The sequence below is a fragment of the Ochotona curzoniae genome, unplaced genomic scaffold (genome assembly GCF_017591425.1).
Source record: "Ochotona curzoniae isolate NIBS_2020 unplaced genomic scaffold, NIBS_Ocur_1.0 contig_3819, whole genome shotgun sequence".
NCBI classification, from domain to species: Eukaryota; Metazoa; Chordata; class Mammalia; order Lagomorpha; family Ochotonidae; genus Ochotona; species Ochotona curzoniae.
In genome coordinates this window covers 7,101,501-7,118,848 of record NW_024466004.1, presented here as the reverse complement: position 1 = coordinate 7,118,848, position 17,348 = coordinate 7,101,501, and the positions used below count along the sequence as shown (strand labels likewise).

General features: G+C 46.2%; 1 protein-coding gene across 1 annotated transcript; it reads left to right on the top strand.

Moving 5' to 3' along the window:
- Nucleotides 1-3,495: 3,495 nt before the first annotated feature.
- Nucleotides 3,496-16,180, top strand: USP49 (ubiquitin specific peptidase 49). Its single transcript, XM_040983359.1, has 5 exons — nt 3,496-4,867; nt 6,333-6,537; nt 12,268-12,376; nt 12,873-13,078; nt 14,013-16,180. Exons 1-5 carry the CDS (start codon nt 3,518-3,520, stop codon nt 14,198-14,200), a joined length of 2,058 nt encoding a protein of 685 aa, XP_040839293.1. The 5' UTR covers nt 3,496-3,517; the 3' UTR covers nt 14,201-16,180.
- The last annotated feature ends 1,168 nt before the right edge of the window (nt 16,181-17,348 follow it).

The following is a 17,348-nucleotide window of genomic DNA, read 5'->3' as shown; positions in this document are numbered from 1 at the left end:
ATCAGAGTGCTGATTCAAATCCGCACTGCATCCAGTGTCTTGTTAATTCACCTGGGAAATTTACAGCCATTTGGGGAATAAATCAGTTGAAGGAAGACCTCTCTGTCTCCCTTTCTGTCACTCTGCCTTTCAGAGAACTAAAACAAATATTAAGGGGGAGAGGTGGTTCAGTGACCTGCAGTGAAAAATAAATATTGAATGAGAAATATGGAAGTTGCCGATCTCTTGATTTCCCATTCATTTCATTCCTTCATTGTTGATCTTTTTATATCCCAGTAATTGAGTGTAAGCATCATGTGTACCCAACTTGTACTCTTAACTGATATCAAGGAGCAATATAAATATGTTTCCATTTGACTATGCCCTAAAAAAGGGAATAAAAATGATCATTTCACTACCATCCAAGACTGTGTGCAAGGGTAATTCTGACAGAATATTTTTATTACTAAGAACCAAGCACCCATAATCCTGACATTATAAGAGTAAAACCATAAAAGATCTTTTTTTGGGAGGAGATTATAACTAGTCAGAGAATGGACACACACATCCAGAGAAATGATGAAAGGACACTTAGCAACAAGTGAATGGGGACATAATAATGAAGGGGGCCAGCACTGTGGCGTAACAAGTAAAGCCAACACCTGCAATGGCAGCATCCCTTAAGGACCCCGTTGGTTCCAGCTGCTCCACTTCTCATCCAGCTCCCTGCTGGTGGCCTGGAAAGGCAGTAGAGTAGGATGGCCCAAGTCCTTGGGCTCCTGTCCCCATGTGGGGGACCTGGAAGAAGTTCTTGAATCCTGGCCTCAGATTCCAACCATTGCAGTCATTTGGGGAGTAAAGCAAAAGATAGAAGATCTCTCTGTCTTTCTCTGAAACTCTCCCTTTGAAATAAATAAATCTTTCTTTTTAAAAGCAATAACTAGAATAATAAAAACATAATATAGTAGAAACTAAATCCTGGCAGTGTTCAAAGGGAAAACAACCTTTAACGAGATGGGTGAATCTGGGGTGTTTTCTTTTGTGTGGTCTGAAGGTTTCCTTTACACAGATGGTAAGAAGGGGAAGCCCCTAGAGTTGGCCCCTGTAATATACTTACTTTGTGGGTTTTAGTAATAGACCAGGCCAAAAGGGCATCTGAACAACAAAGGGACAGCCCAGAGTATGCAGGGTTAAGACTCTGTGGCTCACCTGGCAATCACTGAGCTGCATTTGCTCAAAGGAAGCTCAGGAATCACCTTTTTGGGATTTTAAATACTGATATTGAAGGGGGAAAGAAATAACCAGGGTTCAAAAGAATAAAAAGCTTTCTTGTAAAATAGTCATCAACAGAAGCCAACATTGTGATATAGTGTGTTAAACCACCCTCTACAATACTAACATCCCATAAGGACACTGGTCTGAGTCCCGGCTGCTCCACTTCTTTTTTTTTTTTTTTTAAGATTTATTTTATTTTTATTGGAAAGGTGGATATACAGAGAGGAGAGACAGAGAGGAAGATCTTCCATCCGATGATTCACTCCCCAAGTGAGCGCAACAGCCGATGCTATGCCGATCTGAAGCCAGGAGCCTCTTCTGGGTTTCCCACACGGGTGCAGGTTCCCAAAGCTTTGGGCTGTCCTCGACTGCTTTCCCGGCCACAGGCAGGGAGCTGGATGGGAAGTGGGACTGCCGGGATTAGAACCGGCACCCATATGGCATCCTGGGCATGCAAGGTGAGGACCTTAACCACTGCACCATCGTACCGGGCCCCCGGCTGCTCCACTTCTGGTCCAGCTTCTTGATAATGTACTTAGGAAAGCAATGGAAAATGGCCCAAGCTTTCGGGCTTCTGCATCCACATGGGAGACCTGGATGAAGCTCTTGACCACCAAAACCAGCAGATGGAAGATTTCTCTGTGTAACTCTGCCTTTCAAATATGTAAATAAAATCTTATAAAAGAAAACAAAATAGTTATCCAGAAGCCAACATTGTACTGGACCACAACACCGTATGTTAGGATGCTAGTTTGAATCCCGGCTACTCCATTTTCAGTCCAGCTTCCTTTAAGGAAGGCAGCAGGAGGTGGCAGAAGGCAGCCTCTGCCACCCAAATGCGACCAGGATGGAGCTCCTGGCTCATACCTTCAGCCAGGTCCAGACCTAAGCTGTTACAGCCATTTAGGGAATGACCCAGTGGGTGAAAAACTATCTTCTCTCTTCTTCTTTTCCTCTCTCTCCTCTCCCTTTCTGTCACTCTGCCTTTCAAAAAAATTAATCTTTTAAAAAATTAGTTTTCTGACTTATTTCCCTTGAGAAGTTACCAGTGGGAATTCTGTCCACTAGGGTTCTCACAGATACTGAAGAAATGTCTGGGGTGGGGGGAGAAAGCTCACTGTATAGCAACATTGTTTTTAAAAGATAAATTTATTTATTTACTTGACAGGCAAAGTGACAGAGGGAAATGGGAGGTGGGGAGAGATCTTCCATCTGCTGGTTTACTCCCCTGATAGCTGCAACAGCCAGGACCAGGCCAGACTGAAATCAACAGCCAGGAACTCCGTCCTGGTCTCTGGAGTGAATGGCAGGGACCCAAGCACTTGGGCCATCTTCCACTGCTTTCCTGGGTGGCTTGGCAGGAAGTGGGACTGGAACCAGAACTATCACAAGTGGAGGCTTTATATGCTTTACTACAACATGGGTCCCTGACTACTGTTTTAAAAAGCATTTTCACATGGCTCATATGGCAGATTTGTTGCTTTTTTCCCCCTTATTTCTCAGTAGAGGCTTTAATACCATCAGTCATTGCTCTTCTCATCCTAACTAAAAATTTTAACTCCTTACTTACCCATGCTTTTACTATAAAGAAGGTGCACACACACCGTTTTTATTTATTTTTTTTTTTTAAGATTCATTTCTTTGTATTGGAAAGGCAGTTTTACAGAGAGAAGGAGATACAGAAAGAAAGATCTTCTGTTCACTCCCTAAGTGGCCACAGTGGCCAAAGCTGAGTTCAATAGCAAGCCAGGAACTACTTCTGGGTCTCCCACGCAGGTGCAGGGTCTCGAGCATTTGGTCCATCCTTGACTGCTTTCCCAGGCTACAAGCAGGGAGCTGAATGGGAAACAAAACAGCTGGGACACAAACTGATGCCCTTGTGGGATCCCAGTGCTTGCAAGGTCGAGATTTAGTCACTGAGCCATTGCACTGGGCCACAACCACACTTTCTACAAGATGTAATCGTTCTTTGGAAAATGACACATTAAAATGTTACTTAAATGGACACTTGCAGTCTACCTCCCTTAGCTATAAATCATTAAAATGATACTCTGTGCCGTATGGGAGGATCTTTTTCTTATCTGTCTTATCTGTATCAACTCTGCTTTGAATACATCAGAATTCATGTAAGACTGCCTTTTTATTTGAACCTCTTGTAAGCCTTTTTCTAAGAAAGTATTTCACTAAAAGTTTTGTTTTTTTTTTTTTCCTTTTTTGGGGTCTCTATCGTACCAGGTTAAGAGCGTGGCAACCTCTCTAAGACATGGATAGATGCAAACATGTAGGGCGGTTACGGCTCGCCCAGGACCACTCCATCCTGAACCCTCAGAAGTGGCGCTGCCTGGAGTGCGCCACCACAGAGTCTGTGTGGGCTTGTCTCAAGTGCTCCCACGTGGCCTGCGGCCACTACATCGAAGACCACGCCCGAAAGCACTTCAAGGAGACGGGACACCCTCTGGCCATGGAAGTACGGGACCTGTACGTGTTCTGTTACCTGTGCGAGGACTACGTGCTCAATGACAACCCCGAGGGGGATCTGAAGCTGCTGACAAGCTCCCTCCTGGCGGTCCGCGGCCAGGAGCTGGATCCGCCGGTGCGACGCGGACGGACGCTGCGGTCCATGGCTGCGGGTGAGGATGTGGTCCCGCCGCAGCGCGCGCCTCAGGGACAGCCGCAGATGCTCACGGCTCTGTGGTACCGGCGCCAGCGCCTGCTGGCCAAGACCCTGCGGCTGTGGTTCGAGAAAAGTTCCCGAGGCCAGGCAAAGCTGGAGCAGCAGCGGCAAGAGGAAGCGCTGGAGCGCAAGAAGGAGGAGGCACGGCAGCGGAGACGCGAGGTCAAGCGACGGCTGCTGGAGGAACTGGCCAGCGCCCCTCCGCGCAAGAGTGCACGCCTGCTCCTGCACACGCCACGCGCCGCCAGCGGCCCCGCAGCCCTGCCTACCTCACGCCGAGTGACCCCCGCCTCCACGGTGCTCAAACCACGTCGCCAGCCAGCAGTGGCCCCGGGCGTCACGGGCCTGCGCAACCTGGGCAACACGTGCTACATGAACTCCATTCTACAGGTGCTCAGCCACCTCCAGAAGTTCCGGGAATGTTTCCTGAACCTCGACCCTTCCACAACAGAACACCTGTTTCCCCAAGCCACCAACGGGAGGACTCAGCTCTCAGGCAAGTCGGTCAGCAATTCAGCCACTGAGCTGTCAGCGCGCAGCCACAGGGCCGAGGCATGCCAGCGGGAGGGCTTCTGCTGGAAAGGTGGCGCGTCCATCAGCCGGAGCCTGGAGCTCATCCAGAACAAGGAGCCCAGCTCGAAGCACATCTCCCTCTGCCACGAACTGCACACGCTCTTCCGAGTCATGTGGTCGGGGAAGTGGGCCCTGGTGTCACCCTTCGCCATGCTGCACTCGGTGTGGAGCCTGATCCCTGCCTTCCGTGGCTACGACCAGCAGGACGCACAGGAATTTCTCTGTGAGCTTCTGCATAAAGTGCAGCAGGAGCTGGAATCGGAGGGCGCTACGCGCCGGATCCTCATCCCCTTCTCCCAGCGGAAACTCACCAAACAGGTCTTAAAGGTGGTAAACACTATATTTCACGGGCAGCTGCTCAGTCAGGTAGGTGTGTACCCAGCCGACAAGGGAGAGACTTGGGTGTCAGCCTGGGCTCCTGGCGAACCCCATTTGGGAACATTGGGCCCATCTACGTAGCCAGTGTTAGCTGGGAGTGTGTAATTGAGGCTAGCCCTGGTGCCTTTCGCTGAACTGTGCATTGTGATGGCCTTGTTGGTGAACGTAAGGGCTGTTTCTATCCTGGTTCATTTGACCATTCAGCTTTATTTTCAGCGCATGATAAGTATAGGTATATAATATTTTTATTGTTATAATAATATGATATATAATTATATAATATATAATTAAACATAATTATATAATATATAATATAATATTGTTATTTCTATGTCATCAATGTTAGAAAACAGAATAGTTTATCTGAAATCCTAGTCTCCCTAGTGGTTTAAAATAGAGTTCTTCCTCCATATGTACAAGGAAGGGAGGAAGCCAGGAACACAACAGAGACCCTTTTCATTTCCTGGGTCTGTAGCCACACAGAGCCCTAGGCAAAAAAAAAAAAAAAAAAAAAAAAAAGATGCAGACTGCACATCTTTCTAGCAGGGCTAGCAGTTGGGATGCTGGTGTCCTGTGTTGGAGAACCTGGGTTCAGGCCTGATTAGTGTCCTCCTTCACTGGGAGGCAGCAGTTAACTGATTGCTCAGGTGATTGGGCTCCTGTCACTCACAATGGAGCCCCAGATGGAGTTCCCAGCACCTAGTTGAGGCTCTGCTTGATGTAGCCGTTTGGGAAGTGGATCAGCAGATGAATGTCTGTCTTTCTCTCTCTCCATCACCAATAAATGTTTCCAAATGTGGTTGGGGAGCTAGCAACTTAGAAAATTCAAGTAAACCATCTATGCTGTGCTAATCAAGTTTTATGTCTTGGTTTTTAGATTTTGAAAGAAAAGTGGGATGGGAAGAGTTTTTTTTTGAAGGTTCCCCTCACCTACTCCTGCACCCCCACCCCACACAGAAATGCAGTATTTCCCAGCACTGCCTCCGCATACTCTCCTTGGGAAGAAAGGTGCTGGGGGAAGTGTATAGTGAGGTGAGGCGTCTAACACAGCACTCTGAGACTGTGTACACGGAGGGATTAGTACAGAGCCTTCAAGAAACAAGGGCAAAAATGGCAAGATGGGCAGTGTGGAAGCAGAATGCAGGGGTGACAGAAGCTGCCAGGGACCTGTGAATTCTCCATCTCCGCCTAGGATGCCATGAAGGCACCGAAGGCCAGAGCAGACTTTGGGAGAGGAGAAAGGGTGGATATAATCTCTTGGTTGTGTGGTTTTGCATTCCCAGCCAAGGCCATGTGTTCTAATTCTTCTTATTAAAATTTGGTTTATTTGAATACTAAAATTTTAAAATCACAGCCTTTAGTTTTTACAAAACTATGTATCTTATTTAAAGCCAACTAAAATGTGTGTGAGAACTAACATTTATAACCTATAACTCAAATCTTTTCACTGTAGGTCACTTGTGTATCATGTAATTACAAATCCAATACCATTGAGCCCTTTTGGGATCTTTCCCTGGAATTTCCAGAGCGCTATCACTGCATGGAAAAGGGATTTGTCCCTCTGAATCAGACAGAGTGCCTGCTCACCGAGATGCTGGCCAAGTTTACAGAGACGGAGGCTCTGGAAGGGAGAATCTACGCTTGTGACCAGTGTAATAGTGAGTGCCATGTGGAGGGGTAGGGGCCGTGGGTAGTGGGGATGTGTCAATTGAAGGGGATTCTTTCGCCCCTCAAACCCAAAGTAGTGTTTGAATGATTTTAAAGCATTTTTACATTTTTAAAAAGGATTTATCTATTTATTTGAAAGGCAGCTATAGAGAAAAGGAAAGACAAGAAGAGAGAGCAAGTGTGCATGTCTGTCCACTGGTTCACTCTCCAAATGGCTGCAGGAGCCGGCAAAGGGCCAGACTAAAGCCTGGAGCCAGGAGCTCATCCATGTCTCCCACTTGTATGCAGGAGCCCAAGTACTTTGGCCATCTTCTGCAACCTTCCCAGGCACATTTATGTCTGTCTGTCTGTCTTTCTTTCTTTCTTTCTTTCTTTCTTTCTTTCTTTCTTTCTTTCTTTCTTTCTTTCTTTCTTTCAAGATTTATTTATTTTTATTGCAAAGTCAGATATACAGCGAGGAGGAGGAGAGACAGAGAGGAAGATCTTCCGTCTGTTGATTCACTCCCCAAGTGACCAGTATGGCCAATGCTGCACCTATCCGAAGCCCGGAGCCAGGAACTTCCTCCAGGTCTCCCTCATGGGTGCAGGGTCCCAAAACTCTGGGATGTCCTCGACTGCTTTCCTGCAGCAGGGAGCTGGTTGGGAAATGGAGCTGCTGGGACTAGAACCGGCACCCATATAGGATCCCAGCATGTTCAAGGCAAGGACTTTAGCTGCTAGGCTACTGTGCCAGGCCCAGCAGGCACATTTCTGAAGCCAAGAGCCCAGAGCCACTTCTGGCTCTCCCACACTGGTGCAGAGTCCCAAGGCTTTGGGCCATCCTCAACTGCTTTCCCAGGCCACAAGCAGGGAGTTGGATGGGAAGCGGGACTGCCAGGATTAGAACTGGCACCCATATGGGGTCCTGACACTCTCAAGGTGAGGACTTCAGCCTCTAGGCCATGGTGCTGGGCCCATGGGACTGCTCATATATTTTAAAACAAAGGCCCATGAGTTGGGCCGTGTTTGACTCCTTCTGGTGGTCATTGCTTGATATGTAGAGGCAGTTGAAACTGTGGCTCTAGAAAAGCATGCTTTTATATAGACTTGGGAAATTATTCTTTTAGCAAAAACATCTGCCAAGAGTTAGGCTAAAATCTGTTTTAAAAATTTTCTCACCGAAACCCAAGTTTTGAAATACATTGTTAAGTGGCAGCTTCAGGGATATTTTCTGCATTTTCCCCCTTTTCCATGTGTCTGAAATGTTCATATTTAAGAGGGAGTTATAAGGGCAGACTTTCTAATGACTTTCATCTTAAAGTGGAACCGTTTTCATATGGTTTCATGGGCATCATGTACAGGAGCCCTTCTGTCTGGTCATACTAACACCAGTGCTTTCACTCACCCAATATGTACAGAAGAAATTCAAAGCAGATATAGAGAAGCTTCTGTTTGGGTTTTATGGCATATAAAAATTTGCAAACCAAAGTTGTAAAATGGACAGTTTATGACACAGCAGGTAAAGCCACAACTTGGAACCCCAGCATCCTATATTGGAGTGCTGGTTCAAGTCTTGGCTGTTCTGCTTCCAATCCAACTTCCTGCTAATGTCCTAGGAAAGTAGAAAATAATGGCCCCGGTGTTTGGGCCTCTTCCACTCACATGAGAGCCTAGGATGGAGTTCTGGGCTCATGACATGGTCCTAGCTCTTGCAGCTATTTGAAGAATGAACCAGTGGGTGGAAGAGGGATCTTCCTCTCTTTCTATGTCATCTGTCACTCTGCTTTTAATACTAAATTTGATACTAAACTTGATCTTAGCCAAAAGGCCAAATTGTCACTCTGCCTCTGAAATAAATAAATCTTTAAATCACAGGCACACATTATGTAGAGTCCTTGAGATAAATTTACAGCTGTGAAAGTTTGGACTACCAATTTTAGCAGAAATTATAATAGACCTTTCTATATATTTTACTCAGGTTTTTCTTAAATAATAAATTATGGGAAACCTATTCTGCTCTTTAAAAATTGGACAGAGTGCCTGGCATGATGGCTGACCTTGTAAGCCCCAGGATCCCATATGGGCACCATTTCATGTCCCAGCTGTTCACTTCCCATCCAGCTCCCTGCTTATGGTCTGAGAAAGCAGTAGAGGATGGCCCAAAGCTTTTGGACTCTGCACCTGTATGGGAGCTCCGGAATAAACTTCTGGTTCCGGGCTTCGAGTCAGCTTAGCTCCAGCTGTTGCAGCCACTTGGGAAGTAAACCAGAGAACAGAAGATCTTTCTGTCTCACCTTCTCTGTGAATCTGCCTTTCCAATAAAAATAAAATATATTTTTTTAAAAAATCACAACAAAAGTCCAATTCATACTTGATACCATTTTTTCCACTTTAAAACAAAAATTTATGGGGCCCGGCACAGTAGCCTAGCAGCTAAAGTCCTTGCTTTGAACATGCTGGGATCCTATATGGGTGCCGGTTCTAGTCCCAGCAGCTCCATTTCCCAACCAGCTCCCTGCTGCAGGAAAGCAGTCGAGGACATCCCAGAGTTTTGGGACCCTGCACCCATGAGGGAGACCTGGAGGAAGTTCCTGGCTCCGGGCTTCGGATAGGTGCAGCACTGGCCGTACTGGTCACTTGGGGAGTGAATCAACAGACGGAAGATCTTCCTCTCTGTCTCTCCTCCTCCTCGCTGTATATCTGACTTTGCAATAAAAATAAATAAATCTTGAAAGAAAAAAATTTATGGGCAGACTTTTGGCTCAGCAGTCAGGAGGCATTTGACACACTTACATCCCAAGTGAGTTCCTGGGTTTGAGTCCCTCCTTTGCCTCTGATCCAGCTTCCTGTTGATACACACAGTGATAGGCAGCAGGGGAGGGCCCAAGGAGTCAGATCTGTGGTTGGAAGATCTGGACTGAGTTCCCAATGCTGACTATTGCAGGCATTTGGGCAATGAATCAGCAGATAAAAGCTCTTTGTCTTTCTCTCTTTCGGTCACTCAAATAAAATAAAAATGAATAAGAAAATTTGAAATCTCTTGACCTTTTCCCATTTTGAGATACAGAGAAAGATGAGTTAAATAGTATGATTAGAGCAATATCTGTATTTTAACAGATAAAACTATATCAACTACTTTACCCTTCTTGGATATGATATATTAGATGAAAAATGTTTTTATTTTTTAAGAAAATACTTTTTTCCGGTTGCCAGATGTGCCAGCGTGTCGGAATTTCTCTTGGCAGGTGCACATGCTGGCAGGAAAAGAAGACTATAGTGAAGGGATGAGATGCAATGATCAATTGCTTGTGAAGTTGCAGAACTGTCTTGTCCGCCTGTCTGTGTGGCCAGCTTAATCAGACAGAGACAGAACTGATCAATCCCAATCAGATCATCAATTTTCTTTGTGAATTTCATTTACAGAAACAAAGCCAGACCCTATCTTGTCTTCATCTTAGCTCACATGCTCCCTCTGCTGAGAGTGGCAGTCACTGCCAGTCTTCTTAGACAAAAATCCAATGAAGAGGCATGAAAAGGGGGCCAGGCTTCTCTTTGAATTCTTTCTGTTCATGCCCCCACGAGCTGCAGCCCTGCAGTCCTATGAGACACCTGTTCTGATACAGTCTGTTGGAGAAGCACCACCACATCTCATTGTCACATGAAGCTGTGTGACTCACTGCTCTACAGTGGCACAGCAAGACTTGCAATTAGATGCCAAGCTTTTCAGACACCGAGGCCGTGGTGTTAATGGCTCAGGGACAATTAGCAGGCACCACAAAGGACCACTGATTTTATATTTCCATCCATTTACTAGTTTAATTAATGTAATAACAGCAGTCATCAGCAAATGGACTGGGGAGAAGACTTCTGAAAGAAATTTAGAGAAATTTATTTTCATTAACTATTTGCTACAATTTAGAAATGCACTTCCCCCACAATTCAGCTGCTGTAAAAACAAATTAGAATCCACTGGTTAAATTATGTGGGGAAAAAAATCTTTCAGAGACTCATGTTGTGGCACAGTGGGTGAAGCCCCTGCCTGTGACACCAGCATCCAATATCAGAACACTGATTCCAGCCCCGGCTGTTTCACTTCCCAACGAGTTCCCTGCTAATGCACCTATGAGCGCACCGGCAGACGTCCCCAGTGTTTGGGCCCATGCCGCCTACATAGAGACATGGATGGAGTTCTAGGGTCCTAGCTTTAGCCTGGCCGAGCCCCAACTACCACAGCCATTTGGGAAATGAGCTAGCAGATAGATTTTTTTTTCTCAGTTTCTTCCACCCCCCCACCCCCCGCCGTAACTCTGCCTTTCAAGTAAATATCTTTTTCTGAATTTGTTTATCCTCTAGTAATACTCTCCTTTTATCTTTTCTTTTAAAGACTTATACTTTATTTATTTGAAAGGCAGACTGACAGATAGGGGGAAATATAGAAAGAGATCTTTGATCCACTGATTCATTCAGAGCCAGGAGTCTGGAATTCCATCCAGATCTCCCATGTAGGTAGCAGGGCCCCAGGTATTTCAGTCATCTTCCATTGCTTTCCCATGTACATTAACAGTGAGCGAATCCAAAGGCAAGTAACCAAGATTTGAATCATTTCTCTGATATGGGATGCCAGTGTCACAAACGGTGACTTAATCTGATGTGCCACACACACCTTTATCTTTTTCTTAAGCCTAAAATAAGTGCATTATCCCCCATTTTACTTGTGAGGTTTAGTGTTGAATAGCTTCTCCATTAGCGTACAACCATCTGTGAGCAGGAAATAGATTAAGGCCTATCTAATGAAGTAAAGTTATATTATGGCGCCTCAGAACTTGTAAGTCCATATCTAATGGCATAAAGTCCTTACTGTACCTGTACTCTGTGCACAGGCTGCAGTTAAAGTTACAGTGTCAGCAGTACATCATCCTCAATCCATCAGACAATTCTGGAAGTTGATGAGGTCAAACACTTGAAAGCAGAGGTGTCAAGATTAGGTTTCATTGCTTGTAACAGTCAATCCAAATAACAGTGACTTAAGATGAAATATTTGCTAATGCACACCCTGGGAGGCAGTAGATGATGGCTCAAGTGCGTGGGCCCCCACCACTCACATGGGAGACCTGGGTGGAGTTCCAGGCTGCTGGCTTTGAATGAATCTGGGCATTTGGAAAGTGAATCAGCAGATGGGAGATAGATTTCTCCAACCCCACCGCTACCATGCCCCACTGCTCTGCTTTCAAGTAGGTGAAAGTAAGAAATAAGTATAAATATTTTTTTAAATGAGACATAGCTTTGTTGTTCTATTATATAATTGCTGTCTGAAGGACATTCAGGGACTAATGTGGTAGCTGCATGGTCATCAGGAACTCAGACTCCTTCTTTCTTTGAGCTTGACTGTCCTAGCACAAGGTGCCCGGCCACAGGGTCACTTCATGACCTAAGAGGAATTGCAAACAACAGTTGCAGATGCTGGGAAGGCCAGAGGGCTGCAGCTCATCTTACACTCAATCAGCCCTCCGTAAGCAGCCAACCTGAGAGTTGTCATTTTAGCCAGAACTTCCCTGGCCGTAGATGCAGAATGGGAAATACAGCCTCACAGAGACACCACATTGCTGCCCCAGACAAAACTGAAGCTTAAATACTGAGAAATAAGGAGAATGCCTGTTGAGTGGTAAGCCACTGTCTGTGCCAGACTAGGAATGAATGAGACTCTTCACAACCTGTATCTTCTATCTTCTCAAACCATATAGGCAAACGACGAAAATCCAACCCCAAACCCCTTGTTCTGAGTGAAGCTAGAAAGCAGTTAATGATCTACAGACTACCTCAGGTCCTCCGGCTGCACCTTAAAAGATTCAGGTGAGCTTCAGAAGGTGGCTTGCAGGGGGAGGTGGACTGTAGCACACTAGCCCATTTCCTTGAGACCTCACTCCTCCCACGAAGTTGAAATGGTTTCCCTCAAGAAAGCCAGCTGATGTTGGAGCCCAGCGAACCTCACTTGTACTCTCATGCCCTGGCTAGCTGCATCCTGGGTCTGTGCTTCAAGATTTCCCAGCCTCACTGGGGCTTCTGGGGTTTCTGGGGCTTCATCTTCACCGTGAAATGTCAAACAATCAGCTTAGCGCAGGGCAGGCAATAAACCACAAAAGGGTGGTTGCCTGATTTGCTTGTTCAAGAATCTCTAGAGTTCTTCATGAAACTCAAAGCAAATACAGGGGGGCCTTGACTTCCACCTTAAATTAATGAGAATACAAAAGCTGCAAAGTTCTGCGTCATCAGTTCCCTGCCTTATCTAGCACTGCCTGTGGTCACACATGCCAGTTTGTCTAGTAAGGAGTGTATGTCGGTGTTCCAGGTGGTCTGGCCGTAACCATCGAGAGAAGATTGGGGTCCATGTCGTCTTTGACCAGGTATTAACCATGGAACCTTACTGCTGCAGGGACATGCTCTCCTCTCTTGACAAAGAGACCTTTGCCTATGATCTCTCCGCAGTGGTCATGCATCACGGGAAAGGGTTTGGCTCAGGACACTACACAGCCTATTGCTACAACACAGAGGGAGGTGCGTGCGCTTGACTCTGTGGGGTGGGGGACACGGAAAAGGGTTGGTTTGTCCACAGTTGATTGCTTTCCTTTTTATCTTCATCCCACAGGTCATGTAGGGGGAACGTACATACATACTATGGAAAGAATAATGAAAATTAGATTCAGATTTTGGACAATGCACTAGAGAACAAGGTTGCTCTTTGAAAGTAACTGACATGTGTAAAAGTGCTTAAAACAGCGCCTACCCCATAGTGCTTGCTAAGTCAACAATTAGAGATCATTGTGGTAAAGGCAAAGTGTTGGTTTTCCTGACTGCAGGGAGATACTGATGTCCCTCATTAGCCTTGGTGCATAACAAAGCTGAGGGCATTTAATGAGCACTTGTTGTGTCCTTACAGCTTCCCTCACCATGGGAAGTGAGGGACGCAGGGACCCCTCCAAAGGTATTATTGGTTCTTGTCCTCCTGGACGCTGCATTGAGGCAGATGGCTGCAGGTGTGTTCACAGCCATGCACACCCTCTTAAACCCATCACCTAGACAGAGGAGTGGCCATACTGCAGCCTCTGGATACATACATGATTCCTTCCAAATTTCCCTTTATCGCCCTCCACTACTTCCAGGTCTCCTTTCCTCCATGCCCCCTTCCCATTGTGTAGGCCCTGATACCTTGGCCATCTTTGTACAAGGCTCTAAAGGACCATGAAAAGCCAGAGTAAAATGAGGGCAAGTGTTAGGGGATACAGCAATGTGCTGGGCGGGTTGGTGCAGCCGAAGCCAGTGGTCATGGGGAAGCCTGTTGGCCTCACTTGTCCCTTCCCTGACACCAATAAGTAAGGTGTGGCACCTTACAGAACAGCTCTGTCCCTTTCTTCATCTCTTGGTTTTGCTTGCTGACAAAAAATAGAAGTTGAGTAGTCATTCTCTCTCTCTCCCTTCTTTGATTTCCTAGGTTTTTGGGTCCACTGCAATGACTCAAAGCTGAATGTATGCAGTGTCGAGGAAGTATGCAAAACCCAGGCCTACATCCTTTTTTACACTCAAAGAACAGTGCAGGGCAATGGAAGGCTCCCAGAAACCCACCTCCAAGCTCAGGTGCAGTCCAGCAATGGCGAAGGCAAACCCCGGGCGTTCCCCTGAATGGGAGGCGTGTGTCAAAGACTGTATTGCTTTCAAACTAATGGTGTCTATACATTGCTCCTCATGTAGGAAATAAGGCCTGCTGCAGGAACAGCTGACTGGGTTTGCCTCCCTTGGTCTAGAGTGGAAGGTGCCAGGGGATCCAGGGCCTCTCCTGAGATTTGGAGCTACTTTCTTTTGAATGGATTTGGGAATAACTTCTATGAAGATCCTTTCATCTGTCGCTTCTGAATTTAGAAGGATCTGGGTAACAAGGGAGCAGCATGATCGTGTCCAGCCAGGAGGGCTGGATCCAGCGTGCGATTCCCCTGCTCATCAGGACCTCCCTGCAGCACAGCAGAGCCTTTCCTGAGTGAGAAGTCCTGGCCAGAGCGTAAGGAGGGCCCTGGCTGGGAGTGCTTCCAAGGCGGGCAGTGAAGTGTAAGGATTTATTCCCACAAGACTTGAAGACTTCCTTTTATAGAGGATAGCAGTTGAAGAATGAGAGGCACTGAGCAAATTTCTCCATGAAAAAATGGGAGGTTTTCACATGCCATTCCTTCCCTACCTGGTGCTATTACTTTATCATTCCACATTTCTGAAACGGGCATGACCATCCCTTCATTCTAAAGGGGCAGTTCATCTAAGGAAGCAGAGTACAAGTACTAGTCTTGTACTTTGCTGTGTGGTGGGCCATAGGGCACTGGCTCCTGATTCTCCCTGCTCTATAGCAGATCCCTGATTCAGGTCTAGAGCAAACATATTGTCTGGTTTAAACTTGGCCTTAAGCCTCTTAAGGTTTTCTCAAAACTCAATTGAGTGTGGGCGGGGACAACCACTGATCCAGAGCTTACCTCAACGTCTGTCACCTCTGTTTATCTTGGTGCAGCATGCAGCGTCTTTCTTGTACCTAGACAGCTGAAACAGTCATGTTCTCAAGGTCCCCCAGCTATTGCTGTCCCAAAGCAACCCACTCCATCCTGCCCAACAGTCTATTACTGATGGCCACCACTGGTTCCCTCCCAAGTCTCAATTCCACCTGTTCTCAGTCCTTCAGGGAAAAAAGCAGGAGTGCACCGCCTTTTATCCCAGTGCTAGTAATGTGCATCTGTTTAAGTCCAGATAGTTTCTAAGTGGGATGAAAGTGTCCAGACAAAACCAACCCCTCCTCACCATCAGGCACCACTGCGATGCAGGTGCACCAGGCTGGCCTGGGCTTGCTGCAGGGAGGCTCAGCCTGCCATGCATAGTGCTCATCTCCTGACTGAGTGTACCATGTTAATGTTTGAATTCAGGTAGAAGGAAGTAGTGTGGAACAGAGTTGGGGACAGGGTGGGCAGTGGGGGAAACCAGGCAAAAGTGAGGGCTATAGCTTTAGCAGATATTGATGAGCCCGTTTCCCAAACAGACCAGTAGCATTTGCTGTTGACCTCTTTTTGAAATGAATTCTCCCATAGGACTTACCAGACAGCACTGAGACATGGAAGAAATTCAGACAGAAACTAATTCACCCTGATAGGGAAGGAGTGACTATGTTTTAAATTAAACTTGCTTTTTCCAACACTGTGAGGTTTCTGTAATATTTAGCTTTTATTTGGAAGCGATAGCGTATGGCATATTTTATGCTGTTTGGTTTATATTATCTACTGCAGGATTCTTTATATAAGCTTTGCCTGGGCTCACCCTCTCCAAGACACTGTTTTAAAGTGTCACAGCTGCCCATGCTGCCCAAGGCTCTCATAGGACACTGTTCTTAAAACCCGCATTTGTAAGTCAGCAGGACTAGTGATGACTTCTTGTGGCAACTGAAAAGCCCATCAACTCAGAAACACCAAGAAGAATGAAGACAAAAGCAAACCACGAGTTGTGCCTCATCTTTCAGTGAACCCTACATTTATTACTCTGAAAAAGGAGAACTTACCAGAAAGCTAATAGAGCATCTGCTTCACCCTTTAAGCTGTCCAAGGGGAAATACTAAGAAACACAGGCGTTTAATGGAACACTGGAAGATAAAATGACTTTTACAAATAGTCTTAATGCCAAATATTATGACTATTAAGCAGATTAAACATATTGTAAAATGAGTGCTTAAATTAGCTGAGTGCCCATGTATCAGTTAAGCCAGTGAAATGTTTTACATCGAGTTGGAATAGAAAGGACAGCAATGTCGCCAACAGAGCCCACCCTGTGAAGATCCCACTGCAGTCACAGACACCTCAGGTCCCCAGAGGCAGCAGCACCAGACACTGTTACAAAGTTAGTATTTAAGGAGATGTTTATTAAGAGTTCCCTGCCACATAAGCCAATGACTATTGGTAGGGAAACGTCCCTTTGCCTTTAATTTATTTACATTCTGAAGTAGATGAATGTCTCAGTTGCATCTTAGGTTAAACTGAAAATAGTCTGAAGAGCTGAACATAAGAACCAGTTAGGAGTTGACTGTATTCTGCCCATTCAACCCCAGGATCACCTGATGAACCTCAGCAGGCCTGTCTCTCCCCCAGGGCAATGAGCCAGGAGTCCTGTTCCAGGAACCCTTGGCAATTGGCTGGCATGTTTACTGCTACTGTGACCAGCCCAGATGAACGCACCCTGTCCCTCCCCATCCCCCAAAAGCAGTTATACCTCAGTCCAGCTTGATCCTCACCCTTGTGGGTTTTGCATCCTGGAGGGTATCCAAGTTAATGTAAAACAATAGGCATGAGCTCGGCAGCCAGGAACCGAAGCTCATGGTCAATGGACAGGGCTCTTGCCAGCTTTGATCCAGCCCCTTATGCTGAGGGTGGAGGTAACACCACACTGGGAGGAATTCCAAGATGTCTCTTACAAGGTCATGAACAAAACTGGAAACCTATGTTAATGTGTCCTATGGACTCAATAGCAGAGTTTATTTTTGTTTTTAATGGCAAGGCTCTGGAGCCAATGATTGTATGAGTTTCCTACTCTGGCTCTGCTTACAGCTCCATCCAAGTACCAAGGAAGAACCAATGAGGTGGCTTGGCTGGCAGTGGGGCGTGTCCCAGTGTAAGGCCAAGAGGGCAAGAGGGGTGCAGAAGAAAACTTGGCTGGGGGTGGGGAGGGTGGGGGTAGTGGAAGCGGAGGCGGGGAGGGGGGCAGGCAGGGAGCAAGAAATGGAATTTTACTTATTGATAAAGCTTTGTGAAATAAT

Coding starts and splice junctions, on each gene's coding strand:
- USP49 (XM_040983359.1), top strand. CDS start 3,518: ATGGATAGATGCAAACATGTAGGGCGGTTACGGCTCGCCCAGGACCAC. Junction 6,538..12,267: donor CGCTTGTGACCAGTGTAATA/GTGAGTGCCATG, acceptor CAAACCATATAG/GCAAACGACGAAAATCCAAC. Junction 13,079..14,012: donor TTGCTACAACACAGAGGGAG/GTGCGTGCGCTT, acceptor TTGATTTCCTAG/GTTTTTGGGTCCACTGCAAT.